Source organism: Lipophrys pholis, assembly GCF_963383615.2.
Source record: "Lipophrys pholis genome assembly, chromosome: 11".
In the NCBI taxonomy this organism is placed as follows: domain Eukaryota; kingdom Metazoa; phylum Chordata; class Actinopteri; order Blenniiformes; family Blenniidae; genus Lipophrys; species Lipophrys pholis.
The window spans coordinates 11,204,239-11,224,221 of record NC_137631.1 but is presented as its reverse complement, the minus strand read 5'-3'; the positions used below and the strand labels follow the sequence as shown (position 1 = coordinate 11,224,221).

The 19,983-nt window shown below is 40.7% G+C and overlaps 3 protein-coding genes across 3 annotated transcripts; 2 read left to right on the top strand and 1 right to left on the bottom strand.

Annotated features, from left to right (window-relative positions):
• Window positions 1–1,040: 1,040 nt before the first annotated feature.
• Window positions 1,041–2,148, bottom strand: LOC308116720 (endonuclease domain-containing 1 protein). The gene is made up of 2 exons (XM_080475066.1): window positions 1,919–2,148; window positions 1,041–1,837 (listed from the first exon to the last, which is right to left on the bottom strand). Exons 1-2 carry the CDS (start codon window positions 2,102–2,104, stop codon window positions 1,241–1,243), a joined length of 783 nt encoding a protein of 260 aa, XP_080331192.1. The 5' UTR covers window positions 2,105–2,148; the 3' UTR covers window positions 1,041–1,240.
• A 2,429-nt stretch (window positions 2,149–4,577) lies between these two features.
• Window positions 4,578–7,226, top strand: aplnr2 (apelin receptor 2; the record flags this gene model as incomplete). The annotated part of the gene is made up of 2 exons (XM_080474780.1): window positions 4,578–4,733; window positions 5,581–7,226. The coding sequence occupies exon 2, from the start codon at window positions 5,736–5,738 to the stop codon at window positions 7,224–7,226; it is 1,491 nt and encodes a 496-aa protein (XP_080330906.1). The 5' UTR covers window positions 4,578–4,733; window positions 5,581–5,735.
• Window positions 7,227–9,485: 2,259 nt separating this feature from the next.
• Window positions 9,486–18,672, top strand: hdac10 (histone deacetylase 10). Its single transcript, XM_080475042.1, has 20 exons — window positions 9,486–9,760; window positions 11,634–11,768; window positions 11,877–11,973; window positions 12,109–12,206; window positions 13,370–13,474; window positions 13,576–13,644; window positions 13,765–13,891; window positions 14,387–14,452; window positions 14,541–14,600; window positions 14,685–14,774; window positions 14,878–14,984; window positions 15,124–15,191; window positions 16,536–16,764; window positions 16,852–16,942; window positions 17,083–17,168; window positions 17,503–17,559; window positions 17,652–17,733; window positions 17,941–18,129; window positions 18,221–18,380; window positions 18,466–18,672. Exons 1-20 carry the CDS (start codon window positions 9,702–9,704, stop codon window positions 18,495–18,497), a joined length of 2,007 nt encoding a protein of 668 aa, XP_080331168.1. The 5' UTR covers window positions 9,486–9,701; the 3' UTR covers window positions 18,498–18,672.
• The last annotated feature ends 1,311 nt before the right edge of the window (window positions 18,673–19,983 follow it).

Here is a 19,983-nt window from a genome sequence, read left to right as displayed (position 1 = left end):
AGGCTCTGTTGAGCTGGCCTTCTGGCACAGCTGGTAGGATAAAATACCCCCCACTCCCCCAACATATTATATTCAGTTTACTGTTATTTCTGCCTTCCTAGTTTTCTCTTTTTTCAGTTTTAATACCGTTTCGTGCATGACTGACAGAAACTAAACTAAACCTAAAGAAGAAAGATCCTTGTTTCTTATAACAATCAACAAAACTCATTTGAATAACCCTGACCGTTTTTCTTTTGCATCACAAAGTTCACATTTATTTTAGTGTGTGTGTGTGTGTACTTTCAATAGAATTACTAGTTGGACATTAAAACCAGGTTGTCTGTGCTAGAAAGCATTAGACTAAAGGTTTTTGATCGCGATATTCACTGCAGAGTTAATGAATATAAAACTGAAGTCTTTGGTGTTCTCAGTTCTCAGTCCTACAGAGGCGAGTGAAGATCCTTGTAATGGACAGAAGACCAAAGAATGACGAGTAAAACCACAGCTTATGAGTAAAGCTACATCATTCACAGTGCATTATCACTGTATTGTTCAAACTTGAGCAGTTTTTTTTAAGTAGTGATACATTTTATACACTACTCGCAAAAAATTAGGGATATCCTGCTTTTGGGTGAAACCTCAGGATAAAATTCACTATAACCTTCACAGATGAACTTACTGTGCTCTTCTTTAAACCTTTGTATGTCAAACTGTTCAATGTTTCACTACTTTTTGCATGACCTGTTCTGTTCTCTAACAAAGCTAAATGGCAAAAGTCACAACAGATGTTTCATCCATGAATCGACCAAGACACATCTTGGTTCAATTAGGAGACGTTACCAAACTAAACTGTTATTGACTTTTGTTTTCATAAATAGAGATGAGAAAATCACCTTTGCGTACTCCTCGTTCAATGCCCTAGATTCATGATGTAATATCACTGGAGCATGAACTTTTTACGTTTTCAAAAAACTTCACCCAAAAGCCATAATTTTATGCGAGCAGTGTGTATCATAATTTATGACAGGTTTGAATATTGAGAGATATGGACCTTTGCTATTGTCGTACCTTGGCTTACTTTATTGTGTATGTTATATAGTTTCGAGTAAATTCAAACAAGACTACACATACAACAGTCGACATCATAGAGTAAATCATCAATCAATATTGAAATGTTGCATAATTTTGAGGCTTCTTTGATATTACTGGTATAAATGTATAATATATTGAGTGTTCAGCTCATTTTCTTAGATTTTCTTTGTCAAATCCAGTTTTCAGGACTTTTAGGAGGCACACAGTTATCATAGAAAATCTTGAAAGTGCTGCCAACATAAGTTACTCTTTTCAGGAAGTCCTCCAGCTGCTGCACCGTCATCTCTCGGACGTTATTATTCTCCCTGTCATTGAGCCCATGCGCTGCAAACGCGGGAAACTTTGAGCGCTCCGAGTAAGGGGCGCTGTGGTCGAAGTCGATGCAGCAGTAAGCCGACCACAGATCGGTGGGGATTCCAAGGCGGTTGATGTTCTTGCGGCGGATTCTCTGCCCGGAGGTGGTGGCCCCAGTGACCACGAAAGCGGTGCCGCGGCAGTAGTTGTTGAGCCGCTTGCGGATGGCGTGCTTGTGGTGTTTCCAGGGGCCGATGTTGAACTCTCGAATCTGAGGAACCACGTTTGTCAGAGTGTAGGTGGCTGCTTTGTCGTCCGGTTGGGCCTGGTGCTCGTCTGGGTTCAACTGTCCGCGTTCAAAGATCACAGAGTCGGAATAGTCATCAAGCACTGCCTGAGCATTCTCAAAACCCTTGTGAGCGTTTTCGGAAGAGAACTGCTGCATGTCTTTGCAGTCGGACGCTGAGGAGAGCTGGCAGAGAAAACAGCTGTCATTCAAAACAAACGAAAGTGGAAATTAAAATAAATATATATCTGCTTCAGTCATCTTTACCTGAGGCTCATACATCCAAGGGACGTCAGCCTTCGTGGAGCCATCTGAACGCTTGAAGGTGTAGGCAGAATAAACAGGAAGGCGGTTGAATGTGTCGTACAGAGTAATAAACCGTGGTTCCCCTTCGTAGAATTGACAGATCTTTTTAAAAAACTGCTCCTCAAGCCCCTGAGGCAGCGTCTCCATATAAAGGAACTGCTTGCACTCAGTAGAAAGATGTTCCTGCACCTCTGCCCCTGCCATCGTAATGATAAAAACACAAATAAACCACTGATGTGCTGCAAAGAGAGTCATTCTTGAATGTGTCCTATATCTCCTCAGGCTGTTTAATCCCTGATGCTGGTCCGCCCTCTGATATATGCTCCTCTGTCACTCACTCCATTCAGCGCTTATTATGCAAACTCTTATCTGATTTCCTTTTTCAAGTGGCCAAACCAGCATGTTCGATGAGTCATGAAAGAGGCACAGTTAAATTCCTACATCTATTTTAATATGGAAGGTGCTGATAATTATGTGACACCACGATGTTCATCCTCGGACAGAGCTAAATGACTATGCAGCATTTCAAAGGACAATTTACCGAGCAGAGTGAAAAATACTCGTCTTTCTCACCCAAGAAAAACATAACTGGTTATTATTTTCATTTCTCTGTACATACATATTGAAACTGTAACGCCTTCTTGAATTTCTAAACGATACTAGTAATAACATTCAAAGAAACTATGATAAGATGTGGCAATCATTAGTTGGGCCTGGTTGAATTACACTGCACCCATGGTGAACTCTTGCCCGTGTTGCGTCCCACTGGGACTCTCAGCCTGAAGTCATCCTCTCAAGGAAATGCACGGTGGTATTTACTTTACCCTTTATTTTGTTCTCAGCAAGCAAACTTGTGTGTGTGTGTGTGTGTGTGTGTGTGTGTGTGTGCGTGTGCGTGTGCGTATGTGTGTGTGTGTGTGTGTGTTTTAGTGAGAGAATAGACTGTGGAATGTTTTTGAGGAACATCTGCTCCAATGAAAGGCTGGGATGACCACATGGGAACAAACACTTCCTGTTTGCTATCCGAATGTCCCAGGAGTGACACGTTAACTTCACAGCAATCATTCACCCATCAGTCCTTCCATCCAACAAGGATTGACGTGTGGTGTTGTAGTGTGCTGTGGTCAAGACACAATACTGCTTGCGGAGAACTTATTTGAAGCTTGAAGCTGGATGACTTTCTGATACCCTGACACCAATATCATGTTTGAGTGCAAACTTGTACAGATTTAACACGAACTACAAACAGAAGAGCATCGTTCACCTTTGTGTCTCTCTTCTCCTTGTTTTGCCATCTATCTGCTATCACTTAAGAAGGATCAACATTTATTCTGAGAAGTGATGACCTTAATATTAGGCTTTCGATTCACGCAAAAATTGATATTCAAGCAGGAAAGTCTGAAACATTGGCATCGCCAAAGAAACTGCAGCTGTAAACTAAAGCCCGAGAATATAAACCTGAATACAGCAGAGTCCACAAATACAACTAACAGCGGCCATATACACTTGACTGCAATTTGGGACCACAGTGTCAACTTTCCACTGACGACCATTTGGTATTAAAAAAAATGACTGTAACACTCATTCTCTATTGAACTGTGATTTGTGTTATATCTGAATTTATATAGGTAAAGTAACTGCACCGACTTCACACGTCAAAATAATAAGCACTCTTAATTCAGTATAATTCTAGACAGTAATACGAATGTACTTGTGTCAGAAGAAAAGAATCAAAAACCTTAAGTCAAAATACATTTTTGATATTTTCAATACCACAATAATAAAGGAGCCAGCTGTATTAAGTCTTTTTGGACTAATTTTTCCACCTCTACTTTGTGGTTCCAGGGACTAGTCATATAGCTTTTTTTTTGTTTTGTTTTGTTTAATAAAATCTTTTAGATGTTTGAAACTACTTCAAATATTGTATTACTTACTGTGTAATATATTTTGAGCTGAGTCCTCCTTAACAGCAAAGATCAGCTCCAAGATGATCATTTTGTACTGGGGATCTGCCAACGAATTGTTCACAGGCCTTTTCACAGTATTCATGACGGGCGATTGCCTCTATTCTGATATTGCGCTCAGGCTATGAATGTGAGGGCTGTTAGCTGTTATTTGTCTTCTGTGTGGGTCGTTACATTTGATTTCTGTGTACGCTGTGTGTTTGAATATGTGAGCCACAAAGAAACAAAGAGTGCAGTTGTGTTTGCACATATTTGTGTACTGTAGGCGCATTTGGAAGTGTCTGTGTCTGCCTGGAGAATATGAGCAGCCCAGGGGATGGGCAACTCTCTGTGTGTGTCTGTCTCCGTGTGTGTGCTGCTGTAGATGTGTGTTTGTGGGGGGAGGGTGGTGGGAAGTTATTGTGTCTCTCGGGAGGTGAGTGTGTTTGTATTGCGGGGGGTTGATGTTTGCAGGTCTTGTAACTCTCTGCTGGGGTGGTCTTGTTTGAGGACGAGAGAAAGGAGCTATCTGGGTGGGTGTGTGTGTACATGTGTGTGTGTGTGTGTGTGTGTGCGCGTGTGTGTGTGTGTGTGTGTGTGTGTGTGTGTGTGTGTGTGTGTGTGTGTGTGTGTGTGTGTGGAGGGACACTGATATACACTCAATGTCTTCAGTCAGCACAGTACAGATGTGGAGATTCAGAGAGAAACAGAAGATATCTCTGACAGAAAGTGAAAAGAAAGAGGACGGCAAGAGAGGACTCATTCTTGCTCCACAGCGGCCATCAGCTGAATATCAGCATCTGCAAAAAGAGCTTGTCCAAAAGACACCTGAGGTGAGTGCCTGTTAGGAGCTTTACCAGAATTATTCTCACGACCACTTCTCACTAATTATCATGGGTACCAAATGCTTATCTGCTTTAAGGTTCCAACTTCACACTATTGGCCCATAAAACAGAAAATAACTATTTCTACCTTGAGCTCTATTCCTCCACACAGAATAATGAGACTGACACTGGGCACGTTGGGATTTTATTTATTCCTTCCGTTGTTTCGATGAATGCTGATTTAAAAGTGCAATTCTTATTTCTTGAAGGTATTGGTATGTAATGAAATGTTTATGTATTTTTACTGGGACACATTTCATTTCACTTGCGTACTGAAACTAAATATTCATTCATTCATTCGAGTGCAATACACACTATTGAACGTAGAAATAATGAAATGGAAATGTTTTACGTATATGTAAATACTGAACCCTGGAGGAAGTTTGAAAGTATCATGTCTAATAACAATTCCCTTAAAATAGTTCAAAACGTTGATGACCCTCATTTTGAAATAGCAGAACAGCACGATTTGATTTGATTTTACTAACAAGGTTAGCTGTATGTGTTGCCTTTGACCAAAACCTTTCTGTTTGACTTGCATGCTGCCGTCTATGCTACCTTTCTACTGACACCACGCTGCTTTTCTATGTCACCAAAGTCTATCTGGCTTCCTTGTGTCTCTGTCCAACTGTCTCTAACTCTTTGTAAACATTAGTTAAACAAAGTGGGATACAGTCTCTGCAAAACGGTGGCGACTAATGTTCTGGATTGAAAAACGTGTATGCGCATATGTCAACCGCTATATGTTTCTGTTGTTGTATTAATAAAACCTTGTTGTGTTTCTTTGAATTTTCAGACCATCCAAGTCAGCAGATAGAAGAAGGAAAACCAAATTCAGGGTTTATTCATATCTGCCATCATTTATACTCCTGGACCACCAAATCAGCTGTACCAGGGGAGGAGTTTTCCTTCTCCACTTCTCCACAGCGTCTAGGAGGTTCATGGCATCCCATGACATTTAGAGATCAAAGAGACAGACAGATGTCAGGCACAGGTCTCCTCCAATCCCCGGCTCCTTCTCTGTCTCCCTACTTCCACTGTGACTACAGTGAGTGGTCGCCCACCTATTCCATCATCCCCTCCATCTACCTGCTGGCCTTCTTGGTGGGCTGCCTCGGAAACAGCCTGGTGCTCTGGGCCTACTTGGACCGAGCTGACGGCAAAAAAACAAGGAGGATGGAGAAAAAGCAGCCACGAGCTGGGTGGTTCTGCTGCCTCTCTGTTTTCGGGGCCAGTCCGCAGAGCATCAGGAGCGATGGCGGAGCTCATTGCATGTCTCTTTCTCAGACAAAAAAACCCAACAGTGGATATTCTTCGGGAAAAACCTACAGACCTTCCTCTCAATCCTCCTCTTCTCCGCCCTCCAACCCTCGTCCCACTCGCTCCCTCGCAGACGCTCTGATAGCCAGTTTAGCATTAGCTGACCTGTGTTTCCTTGTGACTCTGCCCCTGTGGGCCGTCTACACAGCGTTGGGATACCACTGGCCCTTTGGCCAACCCCTCTGCCAGATCAGCAGCTTCCTCACTGCCCTCAACATGTACGCCAGCGTGTTCAGCCTGAGCATGCTCAGCGTGGAGCGGTACTGGGTTCTGACTGGACGCCGGCCCTCCAGCCGCCACACCCTGCAAAGCTGCCCCAAAAGGGCTTTGTGGGTACTGGGAAGCGTGTGGGTCGTGTCTGGAGTGCTGGCCCTTCCTGGTTTGCTTCTGCGCTCTGTACGGGAGGTGGAGTTCAGTGAGGAATTGGAGGATGATTGGCAGCAAGATGCTGTTGATCGATCTGTCATTCTTTCCTGCCAAATGGATTACTCCATGCTTACTGGAGCACAGCTGGAAGAGGCAGAGAAAGAGAGGGCAGAGATGTGGTGGGCTGCTGTTTTGAGCCTAAAATCAACACTCATTGGGTTTCTGTTGCCACTCATTATATTACTAGTTTGCTACTGCTCACTGGCCCAGCTCCTCAGCAGACATTTTGGGCAGGGACCTCGTCCTGACCGCAGACGCCAGCGCAGACTCCTCAGGGTCATTGTAACTTTAGTTTTGGCTTTCTTCTTGTGCTGGCTACCTCTGCATTTTAATAAAACTGCGTCCCTGCTGCTGGAGTTTGGGTTCCTCCCTTACTCCTGCTCTTTAGATCGTATTTTGCTGGCCGCTCACCCGTATGTCACATGTTTAGCTTACCTGAACTCCTGCCTGAACCCTCTTCTCTACGCCGCCTGTGACCCATCTTTCAGGAAGAGATGCAGGGGAGCTCTCTTTGGGTGGTGCAGGATGACCAGAAAAGGGAAGGAGACGGGCGAAGGAGACGAGGGTAACAAGAATGGAGTAGAACCAGAAAAACAAGAAATGAGCTCAAAGTTTCGCACAAGGACACAGGAGGAGACGGAAGACAGTATAGAGGACGGAGAACCAGAGAGGGTGGGTGACTTAGGAGTTGAGTAAGAGCTGAAAAAAATATGTGCTGTGACCCAATCAAATCTAACATCATCTCAAACAAACACGATATTAGGTTATTCTTTGTCAAAAGCAACTTGGTATATATACTGGCATATTTACGCATGTACCATTAAGGATAAATCACATGAGAACAAACCCCCGATGAAACCAAGTCAGGGGTCACCATGTTAAAGAAAAAACATCCATATCAAATGAAGATGAACATTCAGTATATATTTTGGTTTCCCATTATTCCCACCGGAAAATGAAACTTTCCCAAGGAAAGACAGGGGGTGTGACCTGTCCAGGTCCCCTCATGAACTCTTTCTTTATCTTGTACTTTTAAAATAGTGCTGCTTGTTGATTTGTGTTGCACGGTTGGTGGTCTAAAGTACTTTGCACAAAATTGAATGCTATTTGTGTTTGGCTGATTACTCCTATGTTCTAACAATGTTTCTTGACAATTAATCTTTTACTGTTGAACAGTCTGTTCATTGCCCTTTTAAATGATATCACTGTTTTAAGGAGGATATATTTGTGGAATGAGCAGCAGACCTAAGCATGTGGGGTGTGCCTAAATGATCAAAATCTTCTCTGCCAATGCCGCGCAGCTTTTTTGTGTTGTTTTTGACTCCAGTTTGGACTTTTGGTAAACCCAGGTTTGGCCAACGGTGATGAAATTCTCCAAACATATTTCCACATTTCCACAAACAAGGCAGCTGGTTTATTAGAAGCTCAAACCAACAGTCAAAACCCAAACCAAAAACAAAGGCTGTAAGGCATTGTCTGGGAAGATTTGGATTTTTTTTTTTATTGCCGCAATCCATATACGTACTCTGCTCTACTGTTCATCCCACAAATGCATGTTCCTTACAAATATACAGTATCACTATTTGAAGGAGCAATAAAAAGGCTTTTCCATTGGTGAGATGTATGGAAGTATTGTCACACCAGGGAAATGTTTTACCAAACACAAATGTTCTTACTTTTTGTGCATTGTTTTATAAGATCATGAGAATCACTTCAGTTCACTTCAACTTTATGGATATAGCACCAAATATAACACGGTTATTTCGAGGTGCAACAAATCCACATGAGGAAGCATAAGCAACTGTGGAAAGGAATAACGTGAAATCACTTTTTCCTTGAATTTTTATTTTTATTTTTCATGATATTGCTATGATATCTCAGTTGTCACTCTATTTGGCATGCCTAGATGAAACTAATGTCTTTTTTTTTTCTTTTTTTACAATTCTTGTACAATAAATCCTGTTTAAAATGGTGTTTCACCTTTACAGTATTTTCAGACTGCTAACCTCTATTCTATTCTGCTGAAGTTTTCAATATAGCGTTTTCTTCATTTACATCAGTAAGCACAGCCTAAATAAACACTCAAAACATGTTGCCAATTTCTCCAAGAGTAAAATAGAATGTGAGGAGGGTCGAGGCAACATGCATCATTTATACTGCTGGCATAAGGTTTTGTTGAGAATATGCAAAAATGAAATAGTGTCAAAATTAGCAGCAAAGCAGAAGTAAACATTGGCCTTTATGTGGCTCCTGTCTATGCCAGGATCTGGGCTTGATCCGTGAAGTAGAAGAAAAAGAAAAAACATACCTAGACAATATGTTTCAGGTGGAACTAATTCAATGTGATGTGTGAACACCTAAAATATTAAGTATCTCTATCCATCAGCCTTTCAGACATGACTTCTTAGTCCATTGCAGAGCTGAGGCACCAGGGAAATAATGGATGTAATATAATAAGTAAAAAATTCTTATCATCCTCATAAAAACCCTAATAACGCTATTTCAAACATTAATAAAAACAAAGATGGAACAAACCGCAAGTGCCTGACTTACTGTGAAAAAAACTAAAAGTGAGTCTCTGTACTGTTGTGTTTGTCTGGCGCTTGCACCTGTGGTCAGTGAAGGGACGCGTTAAAGACTGGAAACACACTCACCAAAGGATGTTTGCTTGTACAAAAGACAGCAAACAAATGCCGTTGTGTGTTGAGCAAATGAAACAGAAATGTCAGGTGATGGTTAAATCTACATGACGAAGCAATCTTTATTTGCACTCAGTTGGAAATATTTTAGAAAAATAAATAAACTGAATTACAAGGCTTTACAGAACGGTGCGCTTACTTAACATGTAAGGTTATAATTCCATGATTTTAATAAGTCGTGATCTATAGTTGGCCGGTCCAAAGCATGAAACTCCAGGGCTGAAAATGAATGCCTCTCAGGCCTGCCCTCAGATAAAGAACTAAACTGGTTAGAGGAGAACCCCTCCAGCAGAGGGCGACTGTGCATGCTTCTTTTAACTATTTGATTTGTCAACCATCTCCACACACGCATGCAGCGATTAATCAATGTTGCATCGGACCACTTGTTCGTTTGCAGCTGCAGGCTTGCAGCCTTAGTCCAGACACACTTTTCAGTCCTTGTCTTGTCTGGAATCGGCAACACTCGAGGGAAATGGCCACAGCGCTTATTTACGATGGAGAAATGACCAGCCACAAACTCCTCTGGGATGAGTAAGTATTAGACACACAATATTATACTTCATGGTTTAAATTCTTGGACATAATCAAGCAGACTACTGTAATCAGACGCTTGTAACTAGTTTACTACATGGACGCCCTTTTCGCTACAACTCTGTTGTAATCACTGTAATCACTCTAACTAGTTGATTACTTTTTGTTGTGGGGATGTTTCCACACTCACATTATGTGAGTTAGTAGTTGATCATTTTTAAAAAACAAAATAAAACAAACAAACTACAAGAGAGACCGATATTGTTTTTATTTTTATTTTTCCTGTTGCTCATCGGACCCATTTCAGGGTAGTACCAGGATTTTATGAACGCATGAAAATACTTGAAATTTCTTCGTTCTTCTGAATTAAACGAACATCTATAGATTCGTTTTTCACTAAAGTGTTTGCGTGACTCTGTTATTGTGGTGTTTTTAATCTCTTTGCTGGCTCTGGCTCGATGCTACAACAACAACACGTCATGTTTGTTTGAACGTTGTTTTGAACTGACTGGTTTAGTTAGTTTTAAAATCCACAATTTACCTTCTAAAACGCCTTTGTTTTTCCCATCGCTGCCGTTCATTGTTTGTCCTTCCTTGTTTTGTCTCGTCGCGATTCTATCATGGTTGTGTCAACTATCCTGTGAAACTCTTGAGTTATACCAATAATCTTTTCCCCAAATGTTTGGATAAAATAGAAACATTTTCAGAATGTACTTGCATGTCTTTGCACTATATATTTAAAGAACACTACGTTTTTCAAAATAAATCTTTCTTCAGGTAGTAGGAGAGGGGCCGACCAACAATCACTGCCCTATTGCAATATGTAATGTCGATATTTAAATGTATTGATTTGTACTTGCGCTCCTTCCAATGATCTCAAACAACTGAACTTTTGATGTTGACAGTTTATCAGTATTCTAAAATAAAGACCAACAACTCTTTGTATCTTTTTGAGTTGCTGAAACAAAGCAATTTCCTGTAAATGATCAATAAAGTTCTATTCTCTACTGTTCTATTCTATTCAAATGTATTCTATTAAGGACGTTTACAGTAAATCTGTAAATAATACCATTACTCATCAACAAGCAGGCAACTGGTTAAGACCATCAAATTATCTTATTGGAACATAGAGAAGAGTTGTAGAGAATTTTAATAGAAGAAGAAGCATAATGCATTGCTTTCAGCTTCAATGCTGCAACCTGACTGCTACTTCTGCTCTGTGATGTCTGAGCCAGACAAGGATACTGTTTATATGAATGTATTTACACAAGTACTGTGTCAAAAACAACCTGCTGCTTTAAGATTCTGACTGATCTGCTGAACCTGTGCCATTTGGTTATCAATCATCAATCCAGTCACCTTGTTTGTACCACTTTGCAGGGCACTTGAGCCAAGCCCATCAAACTGGGGAAGAGGCGGGGTAAACCATGGTCATCTAAACTGGCAGTCATTAACAATCCATCTCGTTACATTTTATTTGTTCAGGAAAACACATGCTCATAAAGATTCACAAGAAAACTAATACTGAAGTAGTCAGCATGGTCATTACAATGAAAACAACAGTAAAGGAGGAGCCCCTCACAAAAATCCGCAATGTAATTTAACTGATCTCTAGTTAAATATACTGTATGTGCCCACAATAATTTGACGATATCACAGGAAAGATACATTTTACTGAGAAGAAAGTAGAGAAGCTGCCAGTTGTAATGGGATCCAGGCTTGATAAACAGAAGATTTAGAAGAAACTCAATGATTTGAAATCGAATATTTCAGAGAGGAAAACTCTGTTCTGCTGATCCGCGCTTCTTAATAATGAGAATAATGTAATTATCAAATTTTGATGTGTTCAAAATAATGCTGTCTTTATCTCCAGCCCATTATGTAAGATCGAGGTACCTGATCGTCTGACTGTGAGCTATGAAGCTTTGGTCAGGAGTGGCCTCGCCGATCGCTGTGTCTCCATTCCAGTCCGAGAAGCCACCGAGGACGAGATTCTGCTGATTCACAGGTCGCTTCTGAATTCAAGAACTTGCTCGTGATTTTGAGTAATTTAAACTCTGCTCATAAATTCTCTTTAAACACCTCCGATTACTTATGTTTTCCTTCTGCCACTCAGGGAAGAATACCTGGAGAAAGTGAAAAAGACTCCACACATGTCTGTGGAGGAGTTGAAAGACTTCAGTCTCCAGTTTGATGCCGTCTACTTTCACCCGGTTAGTCACGCACACACACACACACACACACACACACAATCTTTTTCTTTTTTTATATACTGTATATCTCATCTGTGATCAGGACTGACTGGCTGTTTACCTGCATTGTCCCATATTTTGTATTTGCTCTCCCAGAACTCTTATCACTGTGCAAAGCTGGCGGTGGGGGCTTCACTGCAGCTCGTGGACCATGTCATGCTGGGGAAAGTGAAGAATGGCATGGCTCTTGTCAGGTGAGGCGACTCGGGGCAGTCTTGCTGTGAAATACTGCTTCACAGGGAGGAGACTTGTTGGTATTGGTGCTCTGTTTTTGTATTGTAAACTGTTGTTTCACTTCCTATTTGACCTGGACTTATCCTTCAACTCCCACATTAAACAAATCTGCAGGACTGACTTTTTTCACCTCCGTAATATTTCCAAAATTAGAAACATGCTGACTCAGAGTGATCTCGAAAAAGTAATCCATACATTTGTTACCTCCAGAGTAGACTATTGTAACTCCCTATTATCAGGGTGTCCAAATAACTGCTTAAAAACCTTCAATTGATTCAAAATGCTGCAGCGAGAGTCCCGACAAGAACCATCATCAGAGATCACATCACTCCAATATTAGTTTCTCTTCATTGGCTCCCTGTTAAATCTAGAATAGAATTTAAAATCCTCCTTCTAACTTATAAAGCTCCTAACAACCAGTCTCCATTGTATTTTAAAGAACTGTTAGTCCCATATCTCTCCCAGAAGAACACTCAGAGTGCTGGATTACTGGAGGTTCCCAGGTTTTCTAGAAGTAGAATGGACAGAGGTTTTAGCTTCAGGCAATTAGTGGCTCGTTATCAAGCTTTCTGCAGAGCCTCATCATGAGAAACTCAGGTGTGTTTGAGCAGGGAAACATCTAAAACATGCAGGGCTGCGGCCCTCAGGAGCCGCAATTGCCCACCGCTGCGTTATTTAGACACAGCGCCACCCCGTGGGCACATTTCCCCTCATTTGGCTCCTACACTATCATCATATTCGTCCATTGAGGATACATACTCTGCGACTCTCTCGCTCAGTTATGGTTGTAAAAAATCTTTTACTATCTTATTACTTCACTGGCAGTTATTGGCCATTTAGTTTCTCCAGGGCAGGTAAAAGAAAATTAAAAAAAACATGGAAGCTGGCAAAAGTATTTAATTGTGCTTCGAGCTGATATGGAAATTACTGTACCTTTATATGAAATGCCATTTTCTCTGTTATCTGTTTACTTCAAACTTTCACTTTTTAAAATTTTCTGTGTAAATATAAGCAAAGCACTGAGGCAAGTTCTGTTTCTTTTCAAAGGAATGATGAGTAATCGGCCATCATTTTTGTCTGCATACATTGAATATTCATGGCTGGTTCTTTTTTCTGTTGATAGGCCCCCAGGACATCACAGCACGCACGATGCTGCCTGTGGTTTCTGCACCTTCAACAATGTCGCCATAGCAGCTCAGTATGCCAAACAAACATACGGACTCCAAAGGTAGAACAGCCTTTCATCTTTAAATCAGTTCATGCAACCATCTGGGGGATTCAATTCAATAAAAATCACCTGCATATGTTCAAATCGAACATCTTTTTCAGAGTGTTGATCGTTGACTGGGATATACATCATGGCCAAGGGGTGCAGTATTGTTTTGAAGACGATCCAAGGTGACTCTTTTTCTCAGGGATGATTGTGAAGTGTTGACATTTTTGTTGTCTGCCATAATCTTATATTCTATGTTCTTGCTGTCACTTAAAAAAAAAAAAAAAAAAAAAAACATTTCCCAGCGTCCTCTACTTTTCTTGGCATCGCTTTGAGCATTCCACCTTCTGGCCTAATCTCAGTGAATCAGACTACAATGCTGTCGGCAAAGATCAAGGTGCAGGGTTCACTGTTAATGTACCATGGAACAAGGTGAGAAGGTGCTGCAACAAAACCTTTGGATGTTTTAGTTCACTTTCCTTAATAATTGTAATTTATGTTGTTTTGGGGTTTTTTGTTTGAACTTTTGCAACAAGAGAAATAATCTATAGGCAATGATTTTTATCTTTTAAAAAAATAAGAAAATATTTTAAAAAATGATTAGTTTGATATTATTGGAAGGATTGCCAGTACAAATCAATACATTTAAATATTTTTGTTACATTTTGCAAACATTTTACTGGATGTGAACTTAATGTAACATCAAATCTGAACCCCTGCTCTGCCCCCACACACAGTCTTTCATTAGCTCTTAAAATCGTTATTTTCCAGCATTTTTTTTTCTCAAAGTTGTATTCAGTCTAGAAAGTCTAGAAAATATTCATGTATATACAATTTGCTTTGGGGACAATGTGTAAAAAAAAAAAGTGTATGTTTTGTCTTATTTTGAAATGATTCATTCAGACCGTCTCATTCGTCATATTTCAGGTGGGGATGAAAAACAGTGACTTTCTTTTGGCCTTCTGTCATGTCCTCATGCCAGCTGCATATGAGGTAAGTCATTTTGTAAAATTCATCTTTTACAATGACTAAAGTGCAGCATTCAACCTGACAAGTCTGACTTTGTGCATCTTTTTAAAAGTTTTGCCCAGAATTGGTTTTGGTATCTGCTGGCTTTGACTCAGGAATTGGTGATCCGGAGGTAAGACATAGTTTACCACAACCAAAGCTGAAGTACAAGTTTTAAAACAGTATGAACTCAGTGTTTCCTCCATTTCCTTTTTAGGGTCAAATGCGTGCCACTCCAGATGTCTTTGCACACCTGACTCACCTCCTAATGAATCTTGCAGGAGGGAAAGTGTGTGCCGTGCTGGAGGTCAGACCACACACACACCGTGTGCTTAACATCAAACACACTTCAGTTGCAGCTCCATTTTCCTCAAAGGCCGGGTTGTAAAATGTTACACTGTGCTTTCCAGGGTGGATACAACTTGACTTCACTCTCCCAGTCAGTCTGCCAAACAGTCCAGACTTTGCTCGGAGATCCAAACCCTCGACCTGACAATCTGGACAGTCCCTGTAAAAGGTGTGTGTGTGTGTGTGTGTGTGTGTGTGTGTGTGTGTGTGTGTGTGTGTGTGTGTGTGTGTGTGTGTGTGTGTGTGTGTGTGTTCCATATCGGCAATTATTAATTTAATAATTTAACAATTTTTTTGCTATCTGTCAGTGCGCTTGAATCTATCCAATGTGTCCGGTGGGCTCACAAACAGTACTGGTCCTGCTTCAGGCATGCAGGTACAACTTTCACATACTTCAGATTCTGAGGACCTCAAAAAGGTCATTGTCACTACCGGAGGTGGCCCTTATGCACAGACTATCAGCCATAATAGAGATGAGTGTGGCTTCTAATTTGATTAAAATGATTATTTTTTAACTCATGAATTTTTTTACACCTGGGAATTAATTTAGTAATACAGTCATTTCAAATTTAATACAAGTGAAAGCTATTCTTGAAATTTTCATTTAAAGTTTCTTTTAATCCAGAAATAGTTTTTGTTTCTCAAACATCACTCCTATGATATTCAACGTTTACATAAATATGCCTCATAACATTTAGATATTCAAACTCTGCCTCCTCTGGATGGATATGCAATTCAGATTTAGTTAACAAAACAGTTACTTTATATGGCCAAAGGCACAACATCAGTTTGGCTGCTCAGACGCTACTCAAGAGCATTTTAAAACAACCTCAGATGAAGCCAAAGTGTTGTACATAAACATAAAGAGTAAGCAATAAAACAACAAAATACAGTAAAATCAAGTCAACGGGGTACACTATCAGAGTACTCAGCATGCTTCATTATTATAAAATCTATCTTTAGTAATACAATGAAAAATAATATCTCTTTTCAATTCTTACTGTATAACTAAATTAATAGAACTGTCAAAAAATACCCTGGATAACTGTTTTTAAAAACAAAAATCAATCTTTAATGAAATAAGTATTACTGTGTCTTCAATGCTATTCTGTAACAAATAGTAGCCTCCCAAAGATCAATCAATCAATCAATCAACTTTAATTTATAAAGCCTATTACAACACGCAAGGTGACCAAAGTGCTTCACAGTAAAAACAGTCAGTAAAAAGGAGGGGGGAAAAATTTAAAGACAACAAGAGTAAAAACATGCACTATATCAACAAGAATAAAATCAAATTGAATCAACATAAAATAAAATAAATAGGATAAAATAAGATCAAATGTCACCATATTACTGTGTATGAAAAGCCAGTCTGAATAAATAGGTTATGAGCCTGGATTTGAAGAGGTCAAAGTCGGTTAAGGTGCGTATGTCAGGGGGCAGTTTATTCTAGAGTCTGGGGGCAGCATTTGGCTAAAATGCGAAGTTGATAAAAACCACACTGTCCATCTGTTTGTCGAATTTAAAACTCGGAATACAAAGGAACATTATCACCAAATAGGATGTATTCTGTTTTGTCCTCATTTAAATGGAGGAAATTTTTCCCCAACCACAGCTTAATTTCTTTGTGCAGATTGGTGTTCTAAATATAGATGAGGAATTCAACCGTTATCAATCCTGTGACCGGAGTCTGTTGTTTCCCCTTGTCTCCTTCTTCCAGCCAACCTGCCCGAGGGCCAAATCAGCACCAAGCCCGTTGGATTGGCAAAAGAAGAGGAAGAAAGCACAGTGAAGAAGGCAAAGGAGTGTGTTTGGCCTGAGCCTCCAAAACGTGTTGCTCCTCTTGTGCGCACTGCTGTGCTCCTCTCAGATGATTCAGTTTGTCCGGAGGGATGTGAACGCCTCACCTCCTCGGACAGTCCCGACCCGGACGTCGTCAATGAACTCAGGTGTGGATCTGAAGTTGCTTATCAGGGATGGAATCAATCCTCACTCATATGCAATTCAAGCCAATGTCTTTTCCTCTCTGCACTCAGGGAGAACTTCCTCAAAGGTGACGGTGACCGCGAAGCTCTGTCAGCCCTCACTGACCTAATTACCTTCATGGAGAAAATGGAGAAGAATGAGGTGAAGCCATGAAGTCTTTGCATGTAGTTTTGGCTCAGCTGATCTCTGTGTGTGTGTGTGTGTGTGTGCGTGCGTGCGTGCGTGCGTGCGTGCGTGTGTGTGTGTGTGAGCTGACGGAGTGTTTAACTCTTGTCTTGCAGATCTGCAACGGCTTGGCCGTGGTCCGTGACATCACCATGGCGGTGACGTGTGTTGTGCAGCAAGTCACCAAGGCTCCAAGCAATCGGTATACATATATATATATATACAGTATATACATTACCATTTAATCTTAGTGTTTATCACCCAGTGAGAGTTATATGAAACGATACCACTTTCTAAGAATCTGGGACTTGTAAGCAAATGTCTATTTCAGATATATTCCAATATTCTGTGTATTTCTTTTGTTGTTAATATGTTGTTCTAAGGTTTATTTGTCACTTTGTACTCAAAGTATCACAGTTGCACGTTAACAGCAACATAAATGTATTTTGAAGTGACCGGAAATGTAAAAATTGCTTGCTGAGGATGTTTTGTTCTCAGTGGTGCATTCTGATCGGTCCCTGCATGTCTTCCCGCAGGGTTTTGGTCGTGTGTGTTGGCGACGGAGAAGTCCCAAGTAACATTACAGGAGACGGGTGATCTTTGCTTCCCCTCTCAATATAAAGACTTGTCTGATTGAAGAATTGTAACAGCAAGAACAACATGCTCACAGTGTCTCTTCCTGTAGGAAAACACTGATGGTGCAGGTCGGCTGCAGAGAGACCAAGCGGTCCGATCACAAATCTTACATTCCTGTGTGTTTAACGAAGGTACTGTGGACTGCAGAGGGATGAATATTGATTCAACAGATTTTGTAGTGTTAGATTTTATTTGCGCATGTGTTACTTGCTCAGGTTTATTTTCACGTCTTCATCATGATGGTCAAAGTAACATTTATGTGGTAGCTCGTTCAGAACTCTTAACGTGGGGATGTATGTAGAACATGGAGGAACTACATTAAATTGTTTGTCCCACAGGGCTGCAGTGACTTGTCGGGGTTCATTCAGGCTGTGTTTGGTCTCCTTTTGCCTATGGGATATGAATTCAACCCCAGTCTTCTTCTCCTGGTTCGGATGCCCGGGAGTGACGTTTGTGACCGTATGTGGCAGCAGCTAACTGGTCTGCTGCAGAGCCTGGCTAAAGGACACATGCTGGTTCTGATGCAGGTAAAAGACTGTACTGGGAATCGTACACATCCTGTGGTTCTGCATATTTACGGCCTTTTGTGTTTTATTGTTGTTTTGTTTTTAATTTCAGGCAGGTGAGAATAGCTGTGTGAGCCCAACAGCCTCTTCTCTCCTGGGGAACCCGGCCCCTCCACTGGGCCGGCTTCAGGCCCCACTCCCACAGGATGTGGAGGAGATAGAGAGGCTGAGACTGAAGCTGCAGGTCGACTGGAAGCTCCTACAGAACACAGGTGAGACCGCAATATCAGATAGCAAAGCATTTCAGCAACAAAGGCCTGCTATACTCTAACTGGACTTTGTGTCCCCTGAAAACAGCACGAGATGCACGAAGGAGTGATGAAGTCTGAAGATGAACGGATCTTCTTCTGATTGATGACATCTTCAGAAAATATATGTCTTGAATAATTGTTGTTTTTTTTTAAGGTCTTTTTTATTAAAAATGAACTGTATGGGGGGGGGGGGTTGAAGCAAGTTGAACAATAAAACTTTTTCTTTTTAACACTTGACAACAAAATAAATTGGAAAAATAAAAATAAAAACTGCCTCTGTATAGTCGTACACAGTCAGGTCGACATTTCACTCAGATTAAAGTGAGCAAAAACAAAAAAACAACCCCAAAAAGCAGGACATCAGTATATCTTGAGGTAAACAGTTTGTGTTTTGGATCCCGTGGATAGTGGACTCTTATCACCCAAACACTTTCAAAATCAGTTACAATAGTAAGGGAATGAGTAAAGTATCCTTAAAGCTAAATAGTCAAGTAAACAATAAGTAAGTGAGTGTTAGAACCGAACGGGAAATCAATTGGGAGATAGTAAATTCACTGAGAAAATAAAATAAGGCTGAATAAAACAAAATGATATAAAGCTAGTCAGAGATCACTGTTGTGGGATTCTTTTGGAACTTCAGGAAGGGTGTCAGGAGAATTCCCTAGTAAGATCCTCAATGAGACAGAATACACAGGAATCAGACTGAGAGTGATTAAAGAAAATTGAAGAGAATTTCATTACATTATTCTTGCAAGAAAATATAATTTCACAGCACAACCCTTAGTGGGTGTCCAGGAATTTGTCTAACTATGAAGTCAGACTTCACCTTCTTCACAGAGGTTCCAAAAGTGCTGACACAGGTCATCCTTGAAACACAGACTGCAAAATTACACATCATTCTTTATGAGACAAAAACAAGATTTCCTTAACAACGGGGTGCCAAGCTCTATAAAACGTATTTTCTGATCCTTGTGTGGTCAAATGGATTTTCTCGAGATTCAACCAGCTCATTGTGTCTCTCATCCAGTGCGAGGTTGAAGTAAGAGGGGTAGGATCTCTACGTTTCAGTAAAATGGGCCAGCAACGAAATAAAGGCTAGAACTTTTGCTTTTGGCAAATCAACATCTGGAGATATGCCAAAGACAGCAGTCAGAGGATTTGGCTGCAGTCAATGGTTGAGGAGGTTTGGAAATAAAATGTCCAGAATGTTGTTAAAGTTGGATGGGTGCAGAACATATTCAAAAGTGAACCAAGAGCGATTTTACATTTATCACAAGTCGCCTCGACATCAGGGTAATTTACCAGTTAGTTTGATTTTTATAAATGTGAATTCTATGAACTGCTTTGAATTGTAGCAGAGCATGTCTGACACATATGAAAGAAGAGTATATGTGTTTGAGGACTGATTCCCATGTGTCATCTGTAAACGTGGCATTAAGCTCCTGCTCCCAAGCAGTTCTGATATTTATCTCAGAAATGAGGTTATAGAGCTCAGACATAATACCTTTGGACGTTGGGTTGTTGGAGAGGGTTGGTCGGAGGGTTGTGAGCAAAGTTTGGTATT

What these genes read in the sequence shown, in the direction of transcription:
- hdac10 (XM_080475042.1), top strand. Translation starts at nt 9,702, where the DNA reads ATGGCCACAGCGCTTATTTACGATGGAGAAATGACCAGCCACAAACTC. An exon ending in CAAACATACGGACTCCAAAG is followed by an intron (nt 13,475 to 13,575) that starts GTAGAACAGCCT and finishes CATCTTTTTCAG; the next exon opens with AGTGTTGATCGTTGACTGGG. An exon ending in GTCCTGCTTCAGGCATGCAG is followed by an intron (nt 15,192 to 16,535) that starts GTACAACTTTCA and finishes TCCTTCTTCCAG; the next exon opens with CCAACCTGCCCGAGGGCCAA.
- LOC308116720 (XM_080475066.1), bottom strand. Translation starts at nt 2,104, where the DNA reads ATGGAGACGCTGCCTCAGGGGCTTGAGGAGCAGTTTTTTAAAAAGATC. An exon ending in CTTGGATGTATGAGCCTCAG is followed by an intron (nt 1,838 to 1,918) that starts GTAAAGATGACT and finishes TTTCTCTGCCAG; the next exon opens with CTCTCCTCAGCGTCCGACTG.